The sequence below is a fragment of the Excalfactoria chinensis genome, chromosome 7, assembly GCF_039878825.1.
Source record: "Excalfactoria chinensis isolate bCotChi1 chromosome 7, bCotChi1.hap2, whole genome shotgun sequence".
Taxonomy (NCBI): Eukaryota; Metazoa; Chordata; class Aves; order Galliformes; family Phasianidae; genus Excalfactoria; species Excalfactoria chinensis.
In genome coordinates, this window is record NC_092831.1 from 11,991,425 (window position 1) to 12,009,405 (window position 17,981).

Below are 17,981 nucleotides of genomic sequence, written 5' to 3' on the forward strand. Positions count from 1 at the left end.
ACACGTAGATATCTGTATACTTATTCAGCTTGACTCATCCACTACAAAACAGCAGTGTAACTGAACTACAGCTGTAAGGGATTCATTACAATGTAAGTTGTAAGGCTGTAAGCTCAGGCTTTTCTTTATATATTCAATACTGCAGAGCAGTAAACACTCATCCAACTTTGAAGCTTTATCATAGGAAGTAACAGACACCGAGAAGTCTGAGTTAAGGCATATGTTATCCCATCAGGTTGTCCTTGTGGATTACACAGCAGAATCAGAATCATAGAATATCCTGTGTCAGAAAGGGCCCACAAGGATCATCAAGTCCAACTGATGTAAAGAAACTGTCACAACTGCCAGAAGCATATAACAAAATAAGGCGAGTGCTGAACTTCAAACTTTTCACTTCTTCAAACAAGCACTCCTCAACAAAAATCAAATGAGAGCAGTAAAGAAAAGAAGTAAAAGGAAAACCACAATTAATATAAGTTTTATTTCAAAATCATGCCTAGAGGAGAAGGTTTAACAAATTCACTGGAATTCACTGGGAAAATCATCACTGGTTACATTAAAATGAAAGCCAGTTGTACTGGCTTTTCACCTTTGAAGTCCTAAGCCGAAGATCTACTTGCAGTATTTCAGACTCAGACAATTTCCTGGGGCTTTCAAAGCCTGCTGCCTTCTCGGCATGATTTGATTGATGAGAATGAGGCAGGTAGCAATTGTTGTTCTACTGCAAAATCTTATCTGTAAGCTTAGGGACAGAACTGGAATTTGATGAATTTCAGGTCATGGCACAAAAGCATTTTTCCCCTTCACTCTGGCTTTTAGAAACTTGCCCTTCTAACAACAGGCAATTTGGTTTCTCTGTTCTATTCTTGATTTAGGCAACCCATTCTGATGGCCAGGGTTTTTATGAAAAACAAGTTTTCCCTTCCTCGTTTGATTTCTGCGTGTCATGGTAACCAATGGCACTAAATAACAACACTGTCTAAACACATTTGAGACCAGATTGCAGCTATGGACAAGGGCCAGTATAACAGTGAGAGGAAGTTTTGCAAGGACAGCTTAGCAGTAGATAACAAAACATGTCCTTGAAACAAAGGAAAATAACCAAAACAGGTACAACTGCAGTTACTGAAGTACCGACCTTTGAGTGCTCTGTGGGCTGAGAGCAGAATAAAGAAGGAATAAGGTGATCTAGATGGTTTCACCTTAGCTCTGGGAAAATGACCTTATTTTCTTCAGCCATTTTTTGTGAAAAGTTACATTAGAACCTTTAATGGCACTGATACCTTCCCCCACCTAGAAATATTATATTGCCACAGAATCATTGAATTGCTTAAGACCTTTAAGATCATTGAGTCCAACCTCAATTAACCATACCACTCTAACAACCCACCACTAAATCATCTCTGCTATGTATCACATTCTTATTTCCCATAGAATCATTAAGGTTGAAAAGACCAATAAGATCATGTCACCCAGTGCAGCATCTACTCTTTTCTTGAACACCTCCAGGGATGGTGACTCCACCACCTTCCTGGGCAGCCTGATCCTGTTTTTGGACAAAGCGAAATCTTAAAGGCTGCGAGACAGGTACTAAGGATACCTGCCTTCCCTCCCTCATCCTTGCTTCATAACTGATTTAGGGAGTGGACCTTGGAAAATTCTGATCACTGATGACTGCAGTGTTCTGGCACACCAGAGGTTGCAGCAAAACCCAGTCAAGGACAGCTGAGAGGACAGCAAACCCATCCTGTGGTAAAAAGTGGATGCACCAAAGAAAAGTAGGACTCTCGCACATACTTGCAGTAAAATGAGAGCAATGCTGAATGAAGCTTTATCACACTGCTAGTGATTTGCTGAGTGGCAGAACATCGTCTGATTAACTGCTAACTACACAATAGCTCAAGATGGGACCAGCATTCATCTGAAAACTCAGAAAGTACAGTATTGAAATGAAAACTTTTCTGCAAAGTGATGATACTGTAATCCATTATCAAGAAGCACTTCTGCGCAAAGTACCAGAGATAAGGCACCTGTTATCTGAGCCCAAGAGACGCAAGGGAAGAACAGAAAAGAGCTGACAGTTACTCACATACCTTTTATAATTAAAGGGATAATGATTTGATCCAGAATTAATGTTTGGAAGCAAGCTGTGTCACTAGGAAAGTACTTCAGAATCCACACCTTTAAGTATCTGATTGTTGTAGAGGAGCTTCCTTCTTTGTCACGTAGTATATATTTGTTGTATTAAGAACTACTGCAGTTTGACCTTGAGGTAATTAATCCCTTCTGAGGCACACAGGTTTTGAATGGATGTAGACTTTTAAATCACACAAGGCATGCCCAGTCCTTCCATCAACATACAGCCAGAAGAAAACTGGGGAAGAACTTTTGTGGGAGAGAAAAGGTCTTCTCCTTTCCAGAAAAAGCACTTCACGTGACTGTGATGAATTTACTGTATCTCATCAGTTTGATATGAAACTGGACACAAGTAAGAAGAAAGCTCCAGAGAGATTTTTCCTTGCACAGTCTGTCACAGATCTAACAAAAGAGCCAGTCAGCCATGGTGCCCTTACTGAATGTATGATAGGATTTGGTATTAGCATTTTTATGTTTTCAAGAGAACTTTTCTATCTGTTCTATGCACTCATGAGGAAAAACTGAAAAAACAAACCAACTCACCTAAAGCTACTTGCCTTGTTAGGAAACCAACAGCACTTAGAATTGCATAAACAGTACAATAATACACAAAGAGTGTCCTGTCATAAAACCAGCATGGCCAAACCCCAGGAGTTTTTCACCTCCCCAGACACACACTTAATTCAGGAGTAAATGGGCCGATACCAGTGATAGAAGATAAGGATCAGAAAACAAGATTGTATGTTGATCAACTACAGAGGGGCTGGTTAGAAAATGCTTATCTGTGTGAATTTACTTTCAGTGAAGGTTTGCATCAGATAAGGAGAGACAAAATCTCACTGCTTTTTAGAATTTACTTTTCCTCTCCCCTTTAAAACACCTTGCTGATTCATTAGCTGTTTTGATTGTTTCTAGTAAGCGTTATAGTTCAGATTAAAATCTTTCATCAACTTAAAGTTTCTCCATCAAATCTCCCACCCCTTAAAACAATGTGGCCAAATACTTCTCCCTAGGTTTTAATTTGCAAAAATACATTGTCCTGTTTTTTAAGAATTTATAACCCAGTAAAGACAGTAATTCAATTTATCAGAACCAAACAGACTTACTCCAAATGAGGACTGCGGTTAAAGCCATACACATAACATGATGTATTGTAAGATTAAAAGTAAATGCTAAAATTAAAAGCAGAATATTGCAGGCAAATAAGCAGTAATTGAAATCAGGAGAGCTAATTTGATTTACAAGATCCAGACCACAGTCTGAAGGGCCATAAAGAGAAATGTAAATAGGTGCTAACATTTTTTCCCCCGAAAAAAATAGCCTTTCTGAGAGTAATCACAGTATCTAAATGTCCTTAATTTAATCATTCACTGGAGGATGTTACAGGTAAGTGCTCATAATACACAGTAGGTGTTTCCCTGAGGACCACAATAGTTTGCATAGTAGGCTATTTATTTCTTATCCAGTGTTACGGTGACAGAAAACAGACAATTCTAATGAGGTGTTTTATAAATGTATTTTGCTAACAAGGGATCTTGTTTAAGTTCTGAGTTTCAGAGGTTAAAATAACACAGCACTGCTAGAACAGTCACTGCTGCTGCGTGTGATCCAAGTCCTTTTTCTTTAATTAACTTTTGTATCTTCTCGTCTATTTATAGATGGAGACATTGAGAATTCCTCAGCTGGAGCAGATGTGGCTGTTATTGGAGGTAGGAAGCAGGCTGTACTTAGCAGAACCATTAGAATTAAAACAGCAGGTTGGTTGTTTTCCTGCATTTTGCAAAACTCCTACATTGCTGACAAGACAACAGGAGTGGCACAATTAGAGTTAATTAGGCCAGTGGGAAATCTACTCCCAGAGGGGCTATTGGCAAAGATAACGAGATAAGATAATGAGCACAAACCACTGAGCTGTACCACCTCCATCTATTCCTCCTTTTAGGACAAAATATCCAAGCATCCAGCAGCAAAGTCAACCTCTGATACTTCTCATCATTCCCTGGTCCAAGATTTTCACACAGTACAAAACTGTAGTGCTGTCTTTGATTCGAGCAGGCTAACTCACGCCAGCTGACCCTTTCTTCTTATAGAATATTCCACAGAGCCTATCCTGGTGTTCCATTAAAAAACCCTCATGCATTTAAACTAAATACAGTTGTCAGAAGAAACGAGCAAAGCTATGTTCACAGAGAGAACCCTGTCTTTTTACTTTTATTGTGTTTGTTCATTTCCATGCTAACGCGCTAATTTAAGTTATTCACAAGGGGGTATACCAATCATTAGTGCAAATTGGTGAGGCTCTGCTATATTTCCCTCAGGTCCCATCTCACGTAACTTTAATTTCAGCTTTCTATGAACAAGTAGCAGGTAAATTGATTTGTACTTAGTCCCTCAGGCTTATTAATATTGTGCTATATCTAAAGCCTATTAAAACCTCTTGTGTCAAGGGATACCAGCCCAAAAAACTGATGAAACCCCCACCACAACTGAGACATCACTGTAAACCTAAAGTTCTCGGTATGAGCAATTTAATTTCTGCCAGCAATAACTTTGCTTTCCAGAATCAGGAACCATAAAATCTTTGGGATAATGCTGCAGGCATGTTTTGTAAGATAGAGTTATTATTTCTATTCACCTTGCTAATGTTCCGTCCAGACCCCCATCTTCGTATCAGTACAGTACCCAAACTTAGTTTACTGATGCTCCTAAATCTAGAGCTTTGGAGACAACCTCTTGGCTCATATCTTGAATACAGGGAACAAAAGAGAGACGCTCTCTACACAGCCATCATTGTCACAGTGGAATAGTACTTATTTCCAGAGAACGATTCATCTGATCAAACACAGACTTCTATTTCTATAAGAACAGGAATCATTACTCTCCATTGCACTGACTGCAGAAGCAGTCCAATGGGACTGACTCAAACGGAGCCTTCTGTACCATAGATGCCTACAATTAGTCAGATGAATCCCTACCCACTGCTTCCTCACAGCAGCTTCACAATCCACACATGGGATTTTCCTAGGAATACCCTATTCTGGTGCTTTTCATTATGTGTTTCTTTAATGCTTGGTTTACTCCTTTAATCCCCTGGTCCTGGAGTCACATGAATATAGAATCAGCTCAGTATCATGCACTTGTACAGAATCGCAGCTAAAGAGCCTAGAAGAACATCTAAGTTATACACAACAAGCGCAAGAAAAAAAAAACAAATCAAAGTTGAATAAATCAGCTTCATAATATCTTGTTTCCTTTTAGGATTCTTAAATGATTAATTTGATCTGAGAGAAGGGTGTACAACTTGTCATTTTTTAGCACAAACTTGTCAGTGGTGCCTTTTTTGCTCTGGACTTTCACCTTTCACTGTAGAAAAGGAAAAAAAAAAAAAAAAAAAAAAAAAAGGAAAAGATACTGCAAAGTAAGGACACAAGGCAAACCCAGGACATAAGGTGATCGCTCCACAGCCATTCCTGGAGCTCGGAATTAATTTCCTTTGCTAGGAGTGCTTTCATTCATAGTTCAGTCCCATGCGAGTTTGGGTTACTCATGGATAATAATTAGTCTTAGTCTACCCATGGAAGAAGTTCTACCCATAATCCCTCCTAGGTGTCACTTTCGTGTTCATTACCACAAGATTTTCTTAATTTGAGAGCAACGTGATGTGACAGTTCCCAAATAGAAAGCAGTACTGCAGGCACATGACTCCTGCTACTTGCTGAGTATCCTCCCACTCAGTGGGGCAGGATCAGGCTGCCCACATACTCCCCTGGATATATACTATCACTGGGATGGCAGGATTGCTCATTTGTGAATGAATCTGTAGTTCCAATGAAGTCAGCTAAATCAAGCTATCAATTTGAAAGAAAGCTAGCAAGACTTTGACCTGCATTTCTGCAGTATGTAATGTATATCCCATCTAAGTCCTTCAATTTGTCCCTTTCAGAAACTTTTCTAACCTCAGCCATTACAATTAATGAACATCTTATATATAATATATATAAATCTATATAAGATATATATATTATTTATAGATATATATTTTTTCCTTTCAAGTAAATCAAGCTGTAATACCTGCCTGTAATATGCTGCTTGTATTGTTTTACTGACAGTAGTACTTTTCTTCTAGGTGTGATTGCTGCCGTGGTGTTTGTCCTCATTTGCCTGCTAGTTGTGATGGTCCGGTACATGTACAGGCATAAGGGCACCTACCACACCAATGAGGCCAAAGGAACTGAGTTTGCCGAAAGCGCTGATGCTGCTCTGAAAAATGACCCTGCTCTCCAGGAAGCCGTGGATGAGAGTAAAAAGGAATATTTCATCTGAGAGGCAAGAATTTCCACGGAGACTTCCCCACGGGAATCAATCAGAAATACTACAACAAAAGTGCCAAGAGATGGATAATATTAGGATGCAGGCAAGCACCCTAATTGAAAAGTATCTCTCTATTTTGTCACTGGGTTGTTTCTTTTTCTCTACCCACGAAGAGCTAAATGCCAGATACTTGCCTGTTGATTTTATTAGCAACACAGCTGGTCACAGTTGAAATCAATATCAGATAAGAAGAAACAAAATCTCAGTATGAGTGATACACCAAAACCAGACAAACGATAGCAAATGTCAAGTCTTGACATTTGGTGAAAATAGCAGATGCCAATGGAAAACATCCTCTCAGAGTTAATGATGTGTTCTATGCTGATATTATACAGAACTACCTGAAATTGAATTTCAAATGGTCACAGAACAAACACTAAACTAGATAAAGCTGAAGTAGCTGGAACAAAAATAGCTTTGTAGCCCAGATATCTCCCCCTTCCCCTTAAATGTGCAGTTTTATTGCCACAGGGGAGTTTGCTTTGTTTGTTTGGGGAGTTTGATTGAGACTTTTTTTTTTAATTTTTAGGATTTTATAAATATAAAAGTCCGAGACACTTTGAAGAAATAAAACTGTTGAGAAACATGGAAAATGAAAGAGTGAAAGATTTACTTCTAACTTGCTCTGCATGGCAGCTTGAGAACTGCTAAATGTTGGAATTCACAGTGTAGAAAATAATAGTCAGTAAACTTGCAAATATGATTTCAATTAGTCAGTAGGTTCCCTGCATGTATGCATAAGTAGATACATATTAAAAGGTAAAGTATCTTGGGTTGAGCAGGCCTTTTAAGACAACAGAGCTCAGCCAGATTTCTTTTGAGTAAGATATTTTTGCCTGGGTATTTATTTATTTATTTTGCATTGGAACGTTCTCTTGAATGCTTCCCAGCAAGATTTTGCATTTTTGCAGGAAGAGGAATTTGGTTCTGATACATGTACTGATAACTCTTTTACAAATGCAACCAAATGACTGCTAGTAGAAAGAAGCTCATTCAGCTGCATGCCATCAGCTAGTACTGATGTCTCCCTCTGCATGGCCTCTGTACATCCTTTGCATTGTCCTTGCTAAGAGCGTTATGCTGACCACCACCAATGCTTTAATATAAATAAATAAATAGAATGGTCGTGGTGGATCGTATGAGAAGACCTTATGCCTCACCTAAGAATCAGTGACGATGAGTTTCTTTAACTCAGTAAGCTGGCTTCCTAATTAAAGCCCACGATTAGTTCCAGAAATTGAGTAATTGTTCTCTGTACCTGCTCATTCCCAGCTGCACTGGTGCCCTGAACTACTGAAAACAGAGAGGGATAAATATGTGATAACAGATAAGACACTGATGAACTCTCTTCAGCTCAGCATTTTTATCTATCGTGTTATATATACACACATATATAGAGCAATGTATACATGAAGTCACATACAACTGCTTTCAAGACACTGTTGCAGATCACTTCTGCTCACTTCTTGGCACCAAAGCATGAAATTCTCCAGGACTCCATCATATACATTACCAACATTGACCACAAAAGCGCAAACAGATCTGACAAGAAAAGACTGTGAGGACTCAAGTGGAGAACTGGGATATTTTTGTCTTTTCAATCACCATCTCATTCTTTTCTCAGAAGCTGAAGTAGATGGACTTTGAACTGCTCTTCAAATCCTGCTACCTTAGATCTCAAGTCCCTGCGTGTTTGCATTTTAACCAAAGAATATCAAAATCCTGCCACATTTACTAAAGGTATTTTTTCATAACATACTGCTGCAAAGCCAAATTGCATTCTGTGGCTAAAGTATAAAGTGCATGTAATCCAGAACAAGCAAATATTTTGATATTATGCACCTGACTATTTTTTCTTTTTCCTAAGATACTTTGCTATTTTCATCTTTCTACTACTTTTGAAAAAGGAAACTGCTTTTATTTTTTCCTGGGACAAGCGTTGTATAAATTAACTAATCTTAGCTGTAAAACTGAGTTTGTAAAACTGAGGACCTTCCAGTTCCATGTAAATATTGCCTCCTAAATGGGATGACTTGAGTTCTGCTGTATTTATCACACAAGGCATGGAAACACCAAAATCCTCTCAAGCATTAGCAAGACCTATAGAAGACTGCCAACCTTTCATCACTTTCTGTCCTCAATCAGCTACCAAAAACAACTTGATATAGGTTTGGCTGTTGAAGAAAATTCACTACAGAGCAAAGTATGGGGATCATAGGGAATAAATTCCTTCTTCCTTCCCAAGTCATGAAATTCTACTTTTGCAACTCGGACCTGCTGATTTTAGACAATGGTGACACACACAACAGAACATAAGGAAACATGAATTAGCGTCTCTTTTTGGGGAAGTTTTTAAATTATGAAGTGGATTAAGTCAGACTAAGCGTCCACATTTGAACCACAGGGTCAGATTCTCCGGTGATACGATGTGAATTCAGTAGATCTCAGCCAATTCTTACGAGTTGAGTCAACACCAGGCATTTTGTCATTTCATCCCCTACTGAATACAACTAGTGGTCTTTGACCATATCCCTTTTTTGTAGCTTAATTAAATCTCTTTATCCCAATTCTCTATTCATCTGGGCTAACAAACACTACAGCAACAGCTTCCCTAGCAGTAATGAGCCACGTTGAATGTTTGCAGAGCAGTGAATTTGGCAAGAGCTATAGCTTCAGTCAGTTTATTTTTTTAACAGTGTCCTTTTGGGCTCCAGGACTTTGTGTATTTAGAAATGACTCAAGCATGCTGAACACAGAGATGGTTTTTGGAAATTCTCTGCTTATTCCTTTTTTCAGTACAAATTTTGCTTTGTAACGAAGAAACCCATGACTTCTGAATGACTGGCACAACTCTAGTGGCCTCATCCTGCTATTTATTTTTTTTTTCCCCTCTCAAACAATAACTCTACTGTCTTGAGTCATTCAATTTAGTTGTAAAAAGACAACATTACAAACTTCCTACTGCTTTAAGGACTAATAATCAGAAAAAAAATCCTCCTGCGAGCAACAAGCTGTGCAAAAGCAAACACTGTGCGCAACATTGAAATGTCTTGGTTGACAGCCATAGCTTTTCATCAGCAACAATCAATCAGTTTTAACAATTTGCTTCCTGAACAGGAGAAAGAAGGAAACACTTTATTTTCCCCTCATGTGCTTTTATCCCGTGCTTCTCTACTGCCGCAGGCCCCACTGTCCTGTGACTCTCTGGCACCCCATCTCACCAGTCATGCCTGCCCTTCCCATTTGCAGTCTCTCGGGCTCCCAGTTAGATCTCCCTTGCCTTCCCCATGGCATCTCTATGGCAAAGGATAGGCTGTTTACTCATTTCATTACTTTTATCAGTGAGTATACTCTGTCCCCCTCTGCCAGCTAAGAGCTAATTTTCACTACTGCAGACTCACTAGTTAGTTAAACATATTGCTGATAAACTTCTGATGTTCACTAAACAAGAAATCTGGACGAGGATTCCTCAAGCAGCCTGGTTTTGTCCTGATACTTTAATTCCTCATGAAAGGCTGGGGAATACCACTGTCTACTGGCCACTGCCACTCCAGGTTTTCCTGGAGGCCAAAGTGCCACTGCACATTAATGCAGTCCTGCAAGGGATTTAAACAGACAGTAGTCACAGTAATTGTATATATTTCTTTCTTTTTAGAACAAAAGGACCAAATTGCCATGGGAGACTCTTAATGCCATAGGATCCCCTTAGTACTCTCAACGTGGATTTTTCTTTTACGTCAAATCTTGACATCGTTGAGAGAATGTCACAAAGGGAATATTAAAAGGACTGTTTCCTTTCAGTGGGGAACGCAAACAAAATGCTGTAACACTTATAGTAGAAGGATATGTAGGATAGCACCATTAGCCAAAACCACGTGAGGATGTCTCACACAGAGTACAGGAAAAGCTGATACAACATGTAAATTAGTAAAAAAGATACAGAGTGGGAAAAGGTAATTAGATGACAAAAGAGATGGAGAGTACTTAGATGGTACATAGATTAGAGTACATAGATGGTGCCATTTGGAGAAATCAAAGTGTATTTACAGAAGGCAACTGATGACAATCAATTTCTTAGAATTATACGAGGTGTTTTGAATTCCTTGCATGTGCAAGTCCAATCAAAAAATGCTGGTAAATACAAACCAAAAGAGCACCCTTACTAAGTCTATTAAGAGCTGTTTATTCCCTTTTCTAAAACCTTTCAGTAATTCACCTAAGAAAGCTTTTGTGTTTGGAAAAAGTAAAAGCTTCACAGCAGCAGTTCATAAAGGAGAGAACACTAAAGAATCTCTGAACAAGCAATGAAAACACATCCAAGGTCTGAAAACACAGCTAGCTGTAAAGGAAGCTAGTGATAGCAAAGAAAAACATACATCCAACTGTATAACAAAGGAATGAAATGTTTATAGAAGTAGAGGTCTTTGCCTGGTTCAAGATAGTGAAATTATCAGTGACTGAAAATAAGGAATCCTTATTCTATGTGACAGTTCTCTGTGTGATTGGGATAAACTCCTCCAGATTCAGTGGGACAAGAATTTCACTCACTGTATCTACTTTTTTCTTGGAAGAAAACTATATTGCTACCCATGTCAAGAAAGAAACACTCTAAATTTCGGTAGAAATCCATATAAGAGTCAATCTTTCAGCATAATTTCGTTTCTTTTCCACATCCTTTTTCTGTTATTTTAATCTGTATGTATGGTTGAAAGCGTCTGGTATGTTGTATTAAAGCATCTGAATTGCAGCATTGCTATGACAAGAGAAAACACAGAATTCAAAGCTCACTGCTGATTGTCTGTTAAAACTGACTATAACGTTTGTATTTTTCAAAGCTATTAATACAATGCTGGTGTAAATTACTTTGAATTGGAAAAAAAAAAAAAAAAGAAGCTAAATATGAAGGAACAAATAACTTTATAATTAAAGTTGTAATTTTCAGCATTTGAGAGACTTTTCTATTTTTGTTATCTTTTAAAACATCCTGAACTTTGAGAATCACCAATTAAGTTGTTTTCTTTGGGACGCAGGTCAAAAAGGACAAGTAGGCTAGAATTGTTCTCAGTAGAGCACGCAAACACTAAAAGGTGTACTAGTAGAGTTTGCTTGTGAAAAAGCAAGAGAATCTTTTAGTGGATAGACAAAGGAGCCAAACTTCAAGTATGAAATCAAACAATAGCTCTCTCTGAAAGAGCACTACCCTATGGGTGTCAGCACACAGCTGAACACTGATCTATTACCTAAGACAGCGTTTATAGAAACTCCAGGCAGGCTCACAAACACCTCAGAGAAGCTGAGGTAAGAACAAATCTTCCTTGGGCCTTTCACATGCCTCATGACTTAAATATGCTGGTATGTTTGGGGGTCAGCAGTAGCCAAATGGTTCATTAGTAATGTTCTTGCTGGTGAGATAAGTAGAGGGATAGAATTACTGAATAACAGCCACTGTGTACTCCATGACTATCCAGAAGATTATGGAATTTTGACCTTGACTTCAAAATACATCTAACTGTGCGATTTGGTGCCATTGGAGGTGCTTCAGCTATCAAAATCTGTGAATTGGTGATGTTGACAGTGGCACTAAATGGTATGTTATTCCATGAGATTGGCCACTGTGTGTTTGTCAAGAAAGTGTGTTGGGACAAAAGTCACCCTTTAAGGCTAACCAAGAGTTGACAGGCTTAAAGCAGAAACAAAGTACAAAGTAAAGGAAAAAAAAAAATCCAAAAATAAAAAAAAGGGAAACGAGAGTGCTCAGTAGTATGTGACACCACACAGCAGCATCTTACACGCATGATTTGCTTAACATCATCTGTGCTGAACCTAGTGTCTTAGTCCTGGATGTTCTGATTACAGTAAGAAATAAAGGGTCACTGCAGCAATGAAACTGTTTCACAGAAAGGACTTTGATTAACAATTAAATTTCAGCTTAGAAAATAATAAAATATATGTGCATATACATATATATATATATATAAACATCCAAACTTTCTTCAGTCAGTCTTTCCAGGAGTACATGCAAAGAGGTTTTCTAATTTTTGAGGCTTGGCTAATGACCAGGAAGAGCTGAGTGGCCACCCAGCTTCTAGCATCTTTGGAAGGAAGTATCTAAGCTCCCAGGAGGATCAACTAGCAGATTCAATTGAAAGCTCCTCTTACTGTGACATATGGATATGCTGATAAAATGCAACTCAACACCACATTCTCAGAGACTGAGAACAATCATCTTTATCCATTCTAACACCTAATGGAGCAATCAATAGCATTTTAATAAAGCCTGCTATAAGTCATATTTAACTCAAATAAGATTTTGTATTGTATTTCGATTAAATTACACTTTCTTCCATTCCTTACTGTCAAATTCTGCTTTCCTTTCCATTCATAAAATTTTGTTTCACAAAAGCACGTGTGACCCTGGGAACTCTCTATACCTTTTCCAATATTCCTGTAATATTATGCATAAATAGGGCTTCATGTTCAAAAAAATCTCCTGTAACACTGAAATATCTCCATTCCCTTCGGTTCAACAGCAGCACAGCTTAGCTGCCAGAACACAAGTGGAGAGATTATTACATCTCTCAGTTTTCTGGTAAGGGGATAAAGACCATTGTTCCATGAAGGGAGCCCAGGACACTCTAAGTCTTTCTTCTTGCATGACATGAATGATGCTTCTGGCACTGGGATGTAAGAAAGCAGAATGAAAAATGAAAGGCACAGCAAAGAATCAGGAACAAGATGATTCCCCTGAACAGCGAGGTGCTGAACACATGCCAAAAGTTAAGCCGCAAGAATCAGTCATAGAGACTCCTGCCCAGCCCCCAAAGAATTATTTTTCTTAGTCTTCTCATTCAATATCTCACCTACCTCCTTTCCCCTGAAAAACATCTGGCAGCTGTTTTTAACTTTAACCAGATCTCTCATCTCTGCCGTTCCACTGACTGCAATGAAAAATGAATTACAGGCCCAACCAGCAGAGCAAATAGCTCAGGTTCAGATTACTTTAAACCTTATCTGACCTACCAAGTCAGCACAATCACTGTCCCACACACAGGTACACAGCTTTGGAAAACCTGCCCAGATTTCTCATTTTGTCCCAGCCCCTCAAGTCCTGTTTTTGTCCTCCCATCCTTTAAGATGGGGAACATTCTTATTACATTTTGGCTGACCTTTACAGAGATCGGCTTTTGATGAGCATGCAGGGATTGTTGTATTTTTGGCATCCAATACCAAAAACAGTTCTGTCAAGCCCAAAAAACAGCAACGTTTCAGTAAGGAAGATAATGGCACAGTTCTGAAGTGAAGGTCACATTCCCAAAGAAAGTCAGCCCACCTTCCTACCCAAAGTAGGGAGACAGTGAAGATTCAGAGGAAATCTTTACCAGAATATTGTTCGGATGTGGACTAAACAGTAAGTTTATAAGAGAAATTCTTGGCCAAAGTCGAATTGTTTTTGGAAAAAAATAAAATCTTGTAACTCCTTATAATTGTCTCCTCCCTGTAACCAAGGGGAAATAAATTCTCAGCCTGAGGAAAACTCATTTCTAATTAAACAGGTGAATAAGAGGTCATTATTCACTAGAACTATTTGTCTTCCAACAATCCTGTGCTGTATATAGCCAATTTTTCACAAAGTACTATTTTTGTTCCATCTTCCCTTTGCAGTAGCATTTGTGGAATGTGTTTGTGTCATTTTATCTAATGATCATTTTTCTTGTGCGGTGTCTTCCCAGGTCTTGCCCTCTCTTTTTACATGCAGTGGGTTAAGGCGGAGCTGGGAAAATACATATAATCATTCATATCCTTCCTCTGCCTTGCTTTGAGTCCAGGCAGGAGTTCACACCTTCCAAGGGCTCTGTTTCCTTTTATTGGTATTATTATGGAAAATTAAACCTCTGAGTAAATGCCATACAGTTTCCTGAAATTATGTATTTAATATATATTTATAGATATCTGTAGTCACTATTGACAGTATCTGCAAGAGCATATCTTTGTTTTTTATTTGCTACCTGTCTGGAGACGTTTTCCAGCATTGGCTTCCCTACCCTGTTGCTGTGAAGGTCATTTTAAGACAGTATTTCTAAGCTCCTTCTAAGCTCTCTAACAGAGTACCTCCAGAAAGCATCTTCTACCAGGGCAAGTCTACATATGGATCATTAAAGTCACGGCATATTCTGTGGCTACTAAAGATTTCAAGGATTTTCATTTTATTTCGGTTAGTAATCAAAGCTGACACGCTAAGGTCAATCATAGAATCACAAGGTTGGAAAGGACCTACAAGATCATCTAGTCCAACCGTCCTCCCACTACTGTTGCTACCACAAGCTACTAAACCATATCTTGTAGCTCCTCATCTAGACACCTCTTGAATACTGCCAGGGATGTCAACTCCACTACCTCCCTGGGCAGCCATTCCAGTGCCTGACCACTCTCTGAGAGATTGGTTCTCCAAGAACACCAGAAAACACTTTGGATTCTACAAGTAATCCAAAAGCCTCATATATCTCAGAGAAAGCTTGATTATTCTTAACAGAAACACTTCTTAGTCTATCATCTACCTCAAATGTTAAGATTCTACAGTTATACATGCTGGTACCTTAGTGCTGTTGGTAACAAGAAAACTAGAAGTTTGATAACTAGAACTGAAAGCAGAAGTTTCTTCACATTTAGTTAAGCCTATGAAAGTTTCTAGCTGTGACTGGTGCATCTCTCAGATGCTGTGTGGCAGGAACATAGTGTATAGGCATAAGCATGCAGTGGAATAGCATATAAAAAATAGAAGCGTCTTCCAGCAAGCCTCTATGCACAACAGTGCAGTATTTATTCAGTGAGTATCCATTTTCAATAACCTGCAGCAAACATAAATTTTAGTCTTCTCGGCCCTGACAAGAAGCTGACATGAATATTTTCCTCACGCTACAGCATTTCAGAAGAGGTTCCCTTTAGCAGTGTAATGTCTTACAGACAGTGCAGGAGCACCATGAACCCTCTATGAGTTAGAGAACAGAAAAACAACCAGTTCCCAAGAAGAACAGAAACGTTTGCCAATTCCAATCCATTTGCTTAGCAAAGTCCCTCAAACTAGAAATTATGAATTTCCTGAGAAATATAAAGAATATTTTAAATAGCCACTTGAAATGTATTAACAATTTAAATAGTTAAGTCTTGGCTTATTTTTTCTAACGTTTAACAGGTCACAAAGGGGCGAGTGCACCCAATAAAAATATTTCTCATGTGAAATAAAAACAGGTGACACGCATTGTCAATACTGAAAGGCTCAAGAGATGAAATGCCTTGCCAAGAGGAAAAAACATATTAAAGGCATCATCTGGTAAACACTTGAAGCCACAAGATCTACTGTCTTAAAGAAAATTGGGGTTGTCGAGATTTCTCATGTTCTGCTAATTAAAGACACTTGTATGGGGCACAAGAGCTGCCAGCCTAAGTGTTTGATGAGAGTTTTCCAGGATGATTTGGCCAGACTGGCATTCCCAGACAAAAAAGGCCATCAAGGTTTACAAGGAGCTGGGAAAGCAGGAGTGAGGAACTCCATTTGTCATTATGAGCAACGCTATTGAGTGCCCACATTTGAAGTGAGAGTCTATTAAAGCGCATGTTTTTCTTTCTCCTTCTTTTCCTCTTTCTTTTTCTCTCTCTCTTTTTTTTTTTTTTTTTTCTTTCTAAACAGCAATATTATAGCTTAGCTGATGAAATTCCTGATAGAGTAAAATAAAGCGATCCTTCCAAAGTTATATAGCTTTCTGTTCCAGAGCTGTTGGTGCGCAGAACATTACACTCACTTGTCTCATCAGTCTAAGACTACGTAGAAGGAAAGCACCAGCAATTTTGACGGCACCTGGTCGATGATCTTTTCCAATGCAACAATAGATAATAAGAAAGGGAGTAAAGAGACAAGGACCCAGTCTGGTCAGCTGTACTAATTGATATGGAAACAGATGGAAGATGGGAATGTTGATTCAAGTAAGGTGTCTAAGTGAGGATTTCTGTATGATAAGAAGTAAAGAAGAGGGAACAATAAGCAAAATGCTGAGAGACAGCTGTGTTCCCCAGCCTGGGCAGAGACCCTGCATCCCTTGGAAAGGGGCTGGACCCCAGTGGTCAGATGAGGAGCAGCCCAGGGATGGAGCAGCTGAAGGAGTCAGCCATGCTTGTCACATCCCTTAGCAGTCAGTGGGTGCTGTGGCAGCACTCTGAACAGCATAACCTGTCTGACAATACCTCATTAAAACAACCTTGCAAACTAGTATTTCGTGTTGCAGCTAGCAGGACAAGATACCAGTACAAATCATTTTTCTTAAAGTCTTTTACTAGGCCCACATTAGAATGTTAAGTTTTGCACTGGTATGCCTCTTAACCCCAAGGGGAACAAGATCAAGGAATGATTTGTATACTTAGGTATGTCCTAATTTTGGAGGTATCCTTTTGATAGGGATACCAGCAAATACAGATGCTTACAGAATAGGAGAGGTATCCAGAGTTTCTCTGACCACCCATATTTGCACTGTTTGTTGTGGCTGTGTTTCAGAGCAGCTGCTCCCTCCCACCATTACCACCAGCAGCTCCGCTGCCTCACATCTCTCAAATCTGCATGCAATCTCAGTAATCTCTGCATCAACATCTGCCTGAAGCTTGCAAGGGCCATTCGCTACAGACAAAATAATTCCATGAGGGTCTTATCACCTCTGACTGAACCAGGGAAAATGGACTTTGAAATTACTTTAGCAGTGGCTGAAAGGCTACAGATGCTGAGCATAACTTGCAAAAGCAGCTGGATCACACGCTGTGAGACCAGGACACCCTGTGGGCTAGAAATGCTGTGTTGGTGGGCAAACACATGGACTGGGGAAGGCAGATGAGATCTCTCAGGATCTCATCTCTCCTATCTCAGGAGCTGTGGAAAATGAGTCCATCTATCCTAGCACCTGTGCTATGTAAATACAGCAAGATTTATAGAATCCTTTCAGTTGGAAGGGACCCTTAAATGTCACCTATTCCTATACCCTACAGTGAACAGACACCTACAGCTCAATCAGATTCTCAGAGCCCTTTCCAGCCTAACCTTGACTGTCTCCAGGGATGGGGTATCCACCAGCTCTCTGGACAACATGTGTCAATGCTTCACCAACCTTACTGTAAAAAACCTTCTTCCTTATATCCACTCTAAATCTCCTGTTTTATATTTGAAAGCATTTCTCCATGTCTCATCATAACAGACCTTGCTAAAGAGCGTGTCCCCTTCTTTATTATAGCTTCCCATCCTTGTGATTCAAAAGCTGCCAGGCCCGGAAGACTGACTGAATTAACCTGTTACCAATTCCTTGTTGTTCAAACCCATTTACTACATAGCATGAGAAAAATCTCTTCTGACAAATGAGTCATTTAGACAGAAATTCCCTCCTTGGAATTCTCTGCATTTGTGTGCTGACAGTAAAACCTGAGCAGTAACTGTTTTGTTG

At 39.1% G+C, this 17,981-nt stretch overlaps 1 protein-coding gene and 1 long non-coding RNA gene across 2 annotated transcripts in view; one reads left to right on the forward strand and one right to left on the reverse strand.

Moving 5' to 3' along the window:
• Nucleotides 1–11,450, forward strand: part of GYPC (glycophorin C (Gerbich blood group)) — a 31,274-nt gene extending 19,824 nt beyond the window's left edge. Inside the window, exons 2-3 of the mRNA XM_072341044.1 lie at nucleotides 3,795–3,845; nucleotides 6,263–11,450. Coding sequence (XP_072197145.1) covers nucleotides 3,795–3,845; nucleotides 6,263–6,459 — 248 coding nt within the window. The 3' untranslated portion in view covers nucleotides 6,460–11,450. The remainder of the gene's footprint in view (nucleotides 1–3,794; nucleotides 3,846–6,262) is intronic.
• LOC140254522 (uncharacterized) overlaps nucleotides 1–17,981 on the reverse strand; it is a 39,751-nt gene that overhangs the window by 10,974 nt on the left and 10,796 nt on the right. The gene's annotated exons all lie outside the window — the stretch shown is intronic.